Genomic DNA, 12,866 nt, shown 5'->3' on the forward strand with positions numbered 1-12,866 from the left:
TTATACCATAAGTAAAATAATTTTCGGGAATCCGGAAACGGCCATTCATTGTCATTCTGACCCTTGCATTGCATTTTATACCTGCACAAGGGAAGGGGGTAGGTAACAAAAGAGCAAAATATGAAAATAGTTTCCAGTGCATTTATGTCTACGCTGTTAGGAAGGACCAAGTATTTCTAGCTACAAGGACTAAAACATTTTTAAGAACATAAAAAGCAGTTTGAAAATAATAAATTCATATTGGTACTTCAATATATTTCCTAAATACCTAGTAAGTAAAAGTATGTATAATGTATATAGATACCTATAAATTTTAGTAATTTACATACATATAATATATTTGGCTATTATATAATTATATAAGCAGCATTTTTATTTTGATGTGCACATAATAACTAAATATATTACTTATATTTTATATATAGGCTACTTACCCATATAATATTTATTATACATAGGAACCTATATAACTAACTAAAGTTTATATATTTTATACTTACTTTTCACGTAATATTGTAGAATGTAATAACTACATTCTCATATGCAATTAGAATATGTAAACATAATATATTAGTAGAACCAAAGAATACTAACACACCCTGTGGGTGTGTTACTATTCTTTGGTAGAACCTATAGGATGAGATTGGGTGATGTTGAAAACATACTTCTGAGAAATACAGCACATCCTTGGAATATTCTTCCCATATACTAAAAATATGTGCGATAGTACATTCTAAGTATATACATAGAAGGTATATAGCACTTTCTTGGAATATTCTTCCCATATACTAAAAATATGTGCGATAGTACATTCTAAGTATATAACTAGAAGGTATATAGCACTTCCTTGGAATATTCTTCCCATATACTAAAATATGTGCGATAGTACATTCTAAGTATATAAATAGAAGGTTTATAGCACCTCCTTAGAATCTTCTAAAAAGTATGTTCTTGGTATATACTGAAAAGAAGTGCGGTAGTACATTCTAAGTATATACATAGAACGTTTAAGTACTGTAATGTAGTATATACTCAGTATATGCTCTGCACATTCGCAATAGTAATTAGGCATATTCTAAGTATATACTTTTTCTGAAAAGTATGTTCTATGAATCTACTAAGAACATGAAATTGTTATGTGGGCTCCGTTGACTCTACAGGCTGTCTGTCAAATTCTTCATTTAATAAGCTGTCAAAGTAGTTTCTCCATCTCTTTTTGACATCCCTTTCGTTAACTAGTATTTTATTATTTTCATCTCGGATACATCTAATCTGATTAAAATCTTTTGCTTTCTTTGCTCTCTGTTTGGCTATTTTATATATCTTCGTTTCGCCTTCCCTGGTATCAAGTTGATCGTATAGGTTTGAATACGCTTCTGCTTTAGCCTTTGCTACTACTACTTTCGCTTCCTTTTTGGCGACCATATAGTTTTGAAGATCTATGTCCGATCTGGTTTCTTGCCACTTTTTATATAATTTTCTCTTCTCTTTTATTTTTCCTTGTACTTCATTTGACCACCACCAAGTCTCTTTATCCTCAAACTTCTTTCCTGTGACCAAATCAAATACATAGTGATCTCAAAAAACCCTGTTGACAACATACATGACATTGGAGGGTAAACCGTTAGACAAGGTCGACAAGTATAAATACCTCGGAGCAATAATTATAAACTCACAGTTAGATCAATATGAATCTAAATGTCATTGCATTAGTCACATTTTTAAAATAGTTTGAAATTAAAAAAATCGAGTTATCCATAATGAAAAACTGAAACGAACATGTAAACCGAATGGAACCATATAGATTAGCGAACATCTGTAAAAACAACAAGCCGTGGTGCAGAAGACCCGTTGGAAGGCCGCTGAAAAAGTGGAAAGACAATGTACAGTCAACAACAACTGAAACAGAATAAGAGGTAGACAAACAGGAGTAATCCTAGTCTCACGAAGAAGAAGAAGAAAATTTATCCATATAGTAGCAGTTAAATATTGCATTGTTAGCAAGTTTTGAGCTATTCTGAAAATTTCAGGTGCCTAGGTAGCCTAGAACTCTGTTTAAAATGGATTACAAAATTTGCGGAGACAGTGACAAAGACAAAGCCAATTCTATAAAAACGTTTTAAAATATAAGTCAATGTTTACAAATAAGAAATTAAATTTGGCTATCAGATTGAGGTTCGTCCAATGTTATCTTTGGTCGCAACTACTATATAGAGTAGAAGCTTGGAATCTGAAAGCCCAATTCGTAAAAATATTGGAGGCATTTGAAATGTAGCTATATAGGCGTATTCTGAAAATTCCTTGGACTTCAAAAGTATCAAACGAAGAAGTGTTAAGACGAATTGGACATGGCAGAAAGCTTATAACAGTCTGGGCCACATACTTCAAAACGATAAATATTCTCTGCTACACGTCACCATTCAAGGAAGAGTAGAGAGAAGAAAAAGCTTGGGAAGAAAGAAGAAATTTGGCTGAGGAATATCAGAGATTGGACTAACCTCTCAGTGTTGTACAGATATTTCATGTTTTGTTTAAATAGTTTAAAGAAGTGATCCTAACGTTCGTTTAGAAGACGGCACAATAATAAGAAGAAGATATTAGTATCAAGACTAACCTTTTTAGTTCTTTCTCTTTGGCGCTCAGCGCCATATTGAACAGAGTTTTCTTAACACAACTTCCACTAATGTCTGATTGCACCTTGTCGTATATCCTATTGAGTAATCTAGGAACTGCTGGGGTTACTGTGGGTTTTAGGGCTTTCATATCGTCTGACAACCTTCTTATATCTCCTAAGTAGAACCCAACTGCTCCCCCTACGCAGTACATTGCATTCTAAAACATTAAATTAGATATTTCAAATGAGAAAAATAAATAATGCAACCGCCGATAATACTATTGACTGCGCCATTAAAATGTGGGTATTGAGATAAAAAATCGCTTACCTCACAACACCTCTCCAACATATGCGCCAACGGCAAGAAAGATATCAAAATATCGTTATTTCTTAGTTTATGGTCACCGAACTGCATTATTACGGCACTCATAGAGGCCACTATATTTTCGTGGGTCAACATCACACCCTTGGGGTTGCCAGTTGTTCCACTAGTGTAACATATCGTTGCAAGATCGCTAGGTTTAGGAGGCTAAAAATATTGTAAATTAGTTACTTTAATTTTAGGACACTATGCTGGTTACTTACAACTTCTGGGTGGTTTGTTTTCGCTCCCAACTCTTCAAGATCCGTGAATTTGATTATATCCACTCCTCTGTTTTTCGCCCTTTGTCTGGTGGCTGCCCTGACGTCTCTCATAACTATCAGTTTCTTGAGACATCTTGGGGATCTCTCCAATAGAAGGTTGCATTTTGCGTCGTCATCACAAACTACCGTAGTGATTTCGGCTAGAAAAAAAAAAAACAATCAAATTGTTTAAAATAAACATCAATAAAAAAAAGGATAAAAAAAACAATCAAAGAAACTGGGAATTCAACCGAGATATAGGTACACCAAATTTTCAACATATATGATTTGATTTCCAACAAACATATATGATTTGATAAAAAGAAGCAGCCTATGGTTAGCAATGCTACAAATGGAAATACCAAGAAAATTAGTGAAGCTAACTCAAATGTGCGTGACAGACTTAGATGCACAGGTAAAAATAGGAAACAGAACATCGATGCCATTTAGTATAACGTCAGAACTTAGACAAGGAGACGCCTCATCAACGTTGCTATATTCAGTAAAATATGCAATAAATAAAATATGGTCTGAGCTGACAGGGTGATTTGCGAATCGAGGATCAAAACTATTGTTGGCCTTTGCTCATGATCTAGATGCAGTCGCTCATTCTACAAGAAACGTGAGAGAGGTTTTTCACAACTCGAGGAGTAAACAGGCTTCGAATAAATGAAGAGAAGACGAAATACATGCTAAAAACCAAAAATCCAAGACCAAGAGCTAGGCAAAACATGACTATTAATGACCACAACGTCGGAGTCGTAGAAGAGTTTAAATATGGGGGCGGTACTCACAGATAACAACCACATAGAACAATCAGTCTCAGCAAGGATAGCTGCGGTGGATAGAGCATTATACTCCTATCATGATTATTAAGATCTAAGCTGCTAAAAAGACAATCTAAATTAAGACTGTACCGGGTGTCCCAATAAGAATGGCTCTCGGCCATATCTCAGAAACCGTTTATAGTACAGCTTTAAGAAAAAAATATTTTGATAACAAAAGTTGTCTCGGGAAAAGCCTGGAAATTATTTTCATAATTGTAGGTCCACCGCTAGAGGGTGTAATTGAATATCAAAAATTAAAAAATCAAAATTTTACAAAATTTATCTAATGAAAGGGCACTGAAAATCCAATCATCGTATTCTTCATAAAATTCTGCGCATATTTGATTTCACAAGTTTAAGTCTATCTTCGCAAATAAGAGGTGGGGGTGAGTGGGAACCTTCTTATGAAAAAATGGCTGCAAGTCCGGTTCTGCTAAATCGAATTTTGCATACTTGATCTTGTTGAAACAGCTCTTTTTCGTCAATATAAGTGTCTTATTTTCGAAATAGCCTAATAAGTAATATGCAAGCTAGGAGGCGTTATTTAATCATTTCCAGAAATCTAGCTTTCTTTGGAAAATACTAAATACAAGTATGCATTTTTAATCCTGTATTACAAAATTAGACCAAATTAGCAACATAATACCGAAAACCGCATGTCGATACCTTTTTTCTATCTCGAGATATCTTAAGAAATGTGTAAATTTTAAACATATCTGTTACTGTCACCGGTAAACGAGGTCAAGGAAAAGTAGTGTGCTATGGAAAAAACAAATAAACATTTTCCAGACGTAAACGTATATAATTAATTAAAACAACAATAAGACAAACAACACTATAAAATATAACAAAGAAATAAAAGCAACTACTTAATTAGTCTTAGTGACTACCTAAATGTTTAAATTGTTGCCCATCATTTACTCTTTCAAAAGTAGATTGAATAGCAACAGATTTAACTGTTTTAGACTTTTATTTATGGGGACGGATTAAAGACCTTGTTTTTGCCGCTAGGTCCACTACTTGAGAAAACATCTAGAATCTAGAGAATACGAAACGCCATTCAAAGTATTGCGAAAGCAGAAATTGAGACTGCTGTTCAATTTACTCTTGAAAGAGTAAATGCTTGCAACGAAAATGATATGCAACAATTTTTCAACATTTAGGTCGTAACTAAGTAAGTAGTTGCTTTTATTTCTTTGTTATATTTTATAGTGTTTGTCTTATTGTTGTTTTAATTAATTATATACGTTTACATCTGGAAAATGTTTCTTTGTTTTTTCCATAGCACACTACTTTTCCTTAACTTCGTTTACCGGTGACATTAACAGTTGTTTAAAATTTACACGTTTTTTAAGATACATATCTCGAGATAGAAAAAAGGTATCGACATGCGGTTTTCGGTATTATGTTGCTAATTTGATCTAATTGTGTAATACAGGATTAAAATGCATACCTGTATTTAATATTCTCCAAAGAAAACTAGATTTCCGAAAATAATTAAATAACGCCTACTAGCTGGCATATTACTTAATAGGCTGTTTCGACATTATAACTCTTACATTGACGAAAAAGAGCTGTTTTCAACAAGACCAAGTTTGCAAAATTCTATTTAGAAGAACCGGACTTACAGCCATTTTTTCATAACAAGGTTCCCACTCACCCCCACCTCTTATTTGCAAAGGTAGACTTAAACTTGTGAAATCAAATATGCGCAGAATTTTATGAATAATACTATGATTGGATTTCCAGTGACCTTTCATTAGGTAAATTTTGTAAAATTTTGATTTTTTAATTTTTGATATTCAATTACGCTCTCTAACGGTGGACCTACAATTATGAAAACAATTTCCAGGCTTTTCCCGAGGCAACTTTTGTTATAAATATTTTTTTCTCAAAGCTGTACTATAAACGGTTCCTGAGATATGGCCGAGAGCCATTCTTATTGGGACACCCGGTACATGTCAATTATTCGCCCAGTTGACCCCAATATACAAATGGAATTGAAACATGGACTCTACATCAGCAGAAAATAAGTAAGCTGCTGGTATTTGAAAGGAGGGTTCTCAGAATGATATATAGCTCTTAAAGGGATGAATTAACAGGAGAGTGAAGAAGGCACCGCAATGCTGAATTGGTGACTCTTTATGGTACTGAAAACAACGTCAGACATAAACAAGCTGACCGGATAAGATAGGCAGGTCATGTGGTAAGATCAGACGAAGAAAGAGTGTTAAAGACAGTGTTTTTTGAGAAATCAGACGGTAGCAGATCAGTAGGTCGTCCCAGAAAAAGATAGAAAGTAAAGAGGGAGGTAAAAAAGATGGAGTTGTAAAGCCAGTCAAGAAGAATAAGACATATGGTTAAAAGATGGATAGAAATGTTGGCCTGGATTTGAAAATAGTTCAATTTCGTCTCGTCAAATGAAATAAGATCCCACCCGTTTTTCAGGAATTTCTTGTTTTCTCAGATATACAGGGTGTAACAAAAATACAGCTCATAAATTAAATCACATATTCTGGGACCAAAAATAGTTCGAATGAACCTAACTTACCTTAGTACAAATATGCACAGAAAAAAAGTTATAGCCCTTTGAAGTTACAAAGTGAAAATCGATTTTTTCGAATATATCGAAAACTATTGGAGATTTTTTATTGAAAATAGATATGTGGCATTCTTATGACAGGTGCATCTTAAAGAAAAATTATAGTGAAATTTGTGCTCCCCATAAAAATTTTATGGGGGTTTTGTTCCCTTAAACCCCCCCAAACTTTTCTGTACGTTCCAATTAAATTATTATTGTGATACCATTAGTTAAATTCAATATTTTTAAAACTTTTTTGGCTCTTAGTATTTTTTCTGTAAGGCAGTTTTTATCGAGTTGCGGCTTCTTTTTTAATATGTTTACATAAAAATTTTATGGGGATTTTGTTCCTTTAAACCCCCCAAATGTTTGTGTACGCTCCAATTAAACTATCACTGCGATACCACTAGTTAAACAAAATGTTTTTAAAACTTTTTTGCCTCTTTGTATTTTTTCGAGAAGGCACCTTTTATCGAGATATGGCTTCTTTTTTAATACGGTTCAAAATATACCTAAAAATGTAAATCATACATAAATTTTCATATTATTACCAAGTCTCCATAATCGTACTTAACCATATACAAATATGTGATGGATTTGACAAATATTCAAAATATCTCGATAAAAACTGACTTTTCGAAAAAGTACTAAGAGCCAAAAAAGTTTTATAAATATTGTGTTTAAGTAATGGTACTACAATAATAATTTAATTGGAACGTACACAAAAGTTTGGGGGGGTTTAAAGGAACTAAACCCCCATAAAATTTTTATAGGTTGTCCAAATTTCACTATAATTTTTTCTTAAGATGCTACTGTCATAAGAATGCCATATGTCCATTTTCAATAAAAAAATCTTTAATAGTTTTCGATATATTGAAAAAAATCGATTTTCATTTTGTAACTTCAAAGGGTTGTAACTTTTTTTATATGCACATTTGTACTAAGGTAAGTTAGGTTCAATCCAACTATTTTTGGCCCCAGAATATGTGATTAAATTTATGACCTGTATTTTCGTTACACCCTGTATAATCTAAGGGCATAAAAAGGGTTTCCATAAACCTACCTTGTTTGACAATAAAGGCACATGCTTCTGGACCTAGAGTATCGTACAACGGTACCAGCACCATACTGTAGCAGTATACTGCTTGCTCTGTGAGGATCCATTCTGGGCAATTCTGAGAATAGATACCGATTATGGTAGTCTGTCCTGGCGGGAGACCGCTGGCAACGAGGCCGGAACCGAAGTTTTTCGCCCTCAGCAATGCTTCGTTATAGCTCAACCACTGGTACGGCTTGGAGTACGATTCTCTCCAACCCAGACTGGGACCATTATCTAAAACAAAATGAACGATTTTATTAATACAGTTCCTTAAACTTGATTATTACCGATAAAAGCTTTATTGTATTACAGAGTTTCATACTGATGCCTAATTTTTGCTATAGTCTACTGTAGTACAATAGTTTTTCAGCTTCTCTTCGAAAATGCTACATTATTTTTTTTAAACGTTGAATATGTTGCCTATGTGAGTCAATTTCAATTTTTTGCATAAGAAGGGAGATAAGACAGACATTACAGACCCATTCGTCTGCTAAACCACTTATTCGCGGTGTGCAAGTACTCGGAAGGCATACGCGAAACGATCGTGCGCGAATAGCGGAGAAATATTGCAACTTTCTTAAATAATTCATATTGTCATTTGAAATTGTCAAATTGACGTACATTTCATATTGTCATTTAATAAGAAAAATTATATCTTGCTTGGCAATATTGATATGATATGCAATTATTGTATAAAGGTAAATTTAATTAATTGTGTTTTGCTTGCAGTACTGCATTTTAATAACTAATTTTATTTACTACATACAATTGTTTACGTTTTAATAACAACCTAAATCTTATTTTTTCTTCTTATTATTTTTTTTGGACTATGGCCTTGACAATTATCCAGTAACCAGGACCATATGATTGGCCAATATAATTAAAAGTGCAAATAAAAATGCAGAGCGAAGAAACCAGGTGTCGCTTTTCCGAACTTGCACCGTCCCAATACAAACTCTACAAAAGTAATTACATCGAGAGTAGAAAAGAAGCTTCATTTTTACCAGCCAAAGAATTAGCCGGATTTCGCACAAACTTTGGAACAAACAATCATCTGCAGACAATAAAGTTACTAATTGAAAAGTCAATAGAATATAATAAGACCCTTGTCCTAGAATTCGTGGATTTTCATAAAGCCTTTGACATGATAGAGCTGGATAGCATTTTAGAAGCTCTAAATGAATTTTGCATTGACTATCGTTATAGTATACTCATCTATAATATTTTTTATAAAGAGGCAACAATTAGTGTTAAGATACATGATAAAACCAAACAAATAAGCATAGAACGCGGCGTAAGACAAGGCGACACACTCTCGCCAAAACTATTCATAACTGATCTGGAATATGCCTTTAAGATGCTCAACTGGGACAATAAAGGGATCACAATAGATGGAGAAAAATTAAATCATCTTGGTTTTGCAGATGACATAATTCTTATAACTGATGACGTGAACAAGAAGTAGAACTAGTGGAAAAGTACATTTTCTTAGGTCATGAAATTAGAATTGGCAGAGATAACTAAACATGCGAAATAAAAAGAAGATTAACTCTTGCTTGGGCAGCCTACGGAGCGCTGAGAGACACATTTAGGAGCAGTCAGGCGCGGATGTAGAAATTCATAATAGGGGGGGGGGGGCAGACTTACCTCAACAAATATTATATTTTCCAGATTTAGCCATACGACTCACACTTACTCTAACGATAAAATACACTATATAATCCCAGATACCTACGGTATCAAAAGAATTGATAGACAATTCACGACTATTAATGTCACTGGTCGTTCTTTACCATAAATTTTAACCTTTCTACCATCAATGGGTAGGTACGCATGGAGTATCTAGTAAAATACAAATTTTTATATCTTTATTGTATCGCAAATTTGAAACTTGACTTTTCATGAGATAAGGTTTATACCCAGTGTAATGTATTTGCATTTTAAAATATCATTTTTGTTTTACTTTGAATTGAGAAAAATATTTCCGTTATTTATGGTTCCACCGGTACCCAAACAAATGCGCCTGCAGATTATTTTTCAGAGAAGGGTGTTTTATTAGATTTTATTGCTTCTTTCAATTCTTTGGAAGCGGTTGTCGTGTAATTTAGTGTTGTACTGATGGCTTAAAGTTAGAGTTAACAGAAAAAAATAATAAATAATAAAAAAATACTTATAGACTAAATACAATAGGGGGGTCAATGGACCCGCTGACCCCCCTGTATCCGCGCCTGGAAGCAGTATACCGATCAGTTTAAAAAGACAAGTGTTTGATCAATGTGTGCTACCAATGTGTTTAAAATAAGTTTATTTGAGGTTTAGATTTCCACTTCGGAATTCGTTCTCAAAAAACAAAACATGAATGGTTGCATTTTTATGTTTTCTCCAAAATTTTGTTTATCGCAAGAAGCTAAAAACTTGTTAAAACCAAGCCAATAGCTACAGTTATTACACCGATCTAAGTTTCATATTTGTACAATTTGATAATAGAAATTCGTATTAAATAATGAATGAAATCCAACTTTAATGTCTGGCTAATTGGCTCTGCCAAGGCCATCAAATTCTCAAAAAAAATCCAACTTTCGTCAATAATTAAATAATTAGCTTTTATGTCTAGAGAAAGCGAGTTTTGAAGCAAACTTTTGGAGAAACCATGTCGTGAAACAAACTTGTTTGGAGAAAGCAAGTTTTGAAACAATTCCCTTTTTTGGAGATGAAATTCAAAAGTTTTTGTTTTAAGTTGATCTTAATAGAATAACAGTAATTAGCTTGGTAACAAATCTTATAGGTTGTCATGAAAACCATGCCTATAATCACGAATTAGAATTGGTACAAAAAATGCATAGAACATTTCTTAAATATTTCTGAAGTTCGAATGAAGTTTTTGAAGTTTGAATACTTCTTTAGGGGCGATTGGGAAAAATGTTGAGAGTGAATTTATATAAAAACGACAGTCTAAATTTATTATTCTAACTGAGAAATAAGCCACAATTTAACTTAAAAAATGATTTTAATGACGTTTCGACTTCCACCTTGGATGTCGTTATCAAAATACTATATTATTATTATCAACATAGTATTTTGACAACGACGTCCGAGGTGGAAGCCGAAAGGCCAAAATAATTTTTTAAGTCAAATTGTAGCTTATTTCCACAAATAAATGCCACAAAGAAATAGCTTCATAATGACAGTATGGAGTAGGCGCACACCGACAGTCCGAAGTTAGTTGTTAAATATTTAAAGTTCCGTATGTATCACGCCAAATAAAGTGTGAAAAAAATATATTGGTTAAATATTATATTTATATGGAATTAACCACAGTTAGGTTGTAATTACAATTACATATTTCTAAAGCAATCAATTACACTAATAACCGGCAAAATGACGCAAAAGATGGAAAATATAATACCATTGTTTATATAGTAAGATAGTTGGTCAGCCCAATAGGTAAATATGTTTGATTCAAATTGAGACAGTCACCAGATGTCCTCACAATTTCTGTCGAATTTCTAAAATAAAAAGTACTGTACCAATTATTTTGAAAATTTACATGAGCATTTAATAAAAAAAGGTACATGTAAAATAATTTTCATAAAAAATTATATTGATTATTTTTTAATGATTTTAACTTCCAATCGTATAGTAAGATATTTGATCACGTGTTTAATTCTGTCCAATCAGATTAAAATTATACTGATTATTTCATTCATAGGAGATTCTGACCAATAGAAAGCTACAGAAATGCAAATTAAGGTGATAATTTTTGATAATATTCCGTCGTCAAGTATATTACGTCAGATGCCCTTCGTTGCTACGAAAAAATACATTCAGTGACATTAATGACAATTAATGTTTTAAAAGTTATAAAAGTGATGACTTTCAACCGTAAAATATTTTATATCAACTGTGTGTTTAACAGTACTAATTTGTACTTACATAAATAAATTACAATAGAATTTTGGTTTTGAACAGTTTTTTTCATGAAATAATCGCAACAAATTGCACTCGATCTCTAAAATTAATATAGAATTTTAGAACTCTTGTGCAATTACCACTGATAATTATTTACTGTAGTAAATTACCGACAGAATTTTTTTAAGTAGATTGTTTCTGTTTAATGGCATCCAATTTCCTAGTTTTGACAACTGTCACATTTAAGAAAATATCCATACTATACGTATTAAAAAATAATCTTACGAATATCACACGACAGTAAGAATAAATAAGAAAATAATGCTTCATTTTTGCTCAAATTTGTTGTCAGACAACAAATTTTCGAAAAACTGTCGCATTATTTTCAATTTATTTTCACTCTCTTATGATATTATACCCGAAAATTAAACGATTTATGCATATCTAGTGCGACCAACTCCAATTCAGTCGAATTGGGGACAAGGCTGAAAAAACACCTGAAATACGGGACTTTCCAATGTAAATCGGGCCATTTTTTTTAATATTATAGAACTTATTATCATTTCATTTTTTATTTAACATTTTTATGTTGATAATGATATTTTTGATAGGATTCAGCCACAACTGGTTGTAATGATAATTACATTTTTGTTAGTTTTGTTACATCAACCCCTAGTTGATGGTATAGAAAATAGCTTATATTTCGATAATAACTTTGAAATTTTATGTTTCAGGATCTCTATTAGTCCCAATCACTGCAGCAGTGGAGCTGTTTTTATTTTCACGGTGCCAGTAGATAGTGCATAAATCGTTTAATTTTCAATATTTTTTTATGACAATTTTTACATGTACATACTTCTTTTGAAAATTTTTTGCTCAATTAGAAATCCAATGAAATCAATTAATTTGTGGTCATCTGATTGAATACAACCAATAAAACCAACATTATACTGAAAACAGATCCCATGGGCTGTTTTCACTCAATCATGTAGCTATCGATACCTACATTTCGTTTCATTTCGATTTTGACATTTCAAATATTCAATATTTCAAAATGTCACGATTTGGTTGTAATACTGATGAGAATATTAATGAAATTATCGAATCAAATATACCAAAGAATACTGTTTACAGTAAAAAATTTTCTATCCGAATAACCCTCGAACATTGATAAATGCTCAAAAATTTTTTAACAACTTTCTCAAGCTTGTT

The 12,866-nt window shown here is 32.5% G+C and overlaps 1 protein-coding gene across 13 annotated transcripts in view; it reads right to left on the reverse strand.

Annotated features, from left to right (window-relative positions):
* Positions 1-12,866, reverse strand: part of LOC114333162 (long-chain-fatty-acid--CoA ligase 6) — a 176,428-nt gene that overhangs the window by 25,915 nt on the left and 137,647 nt on the right. For all 13 annotated transcript variants that reach the window (XR_007700395.1, XR_007700396.1, XM_028282995.2 and 10 more), the window contains exons 4-7: positions 7,710-7,979; positions 3,200-3,399; positions 2,943-3,143; positions 2,615-2,832 (exon numbers count right to left, since the gene is read on the reverse strand). Coding sequence is in view for 11 of the 13 variants with exons in the window: in XM_028282995.2 (XP_028138796.1) it covers positions 2,615-2,832; positions 2,943-3,143; positions 3,200-3,399; positions 7,710-7,979 (889 nt within the window). In the remaining 2 variants the exon portion in view is untranslated. The remainder of the gene's footprint in view (positions 1-2,614; positions 2,833-2,942; positions 3,144-3,199; positions 3,400-7,709; positions 7,980-12,866) is intronic.

Source organism: Diabrotica virgifera, chromosome 8 (assembly GCF_917563875.1).
Source record: "Diabrotica virgifera virgifera chromosome 8, PGI_DIABVI_V3a".
Lineage (NCBI taxonomy): Eukaryota > Metazoa > Arthropoda > Insecta > Coleoptera > Chrysomelidae > Diabrotica > Diabrotica virgifera.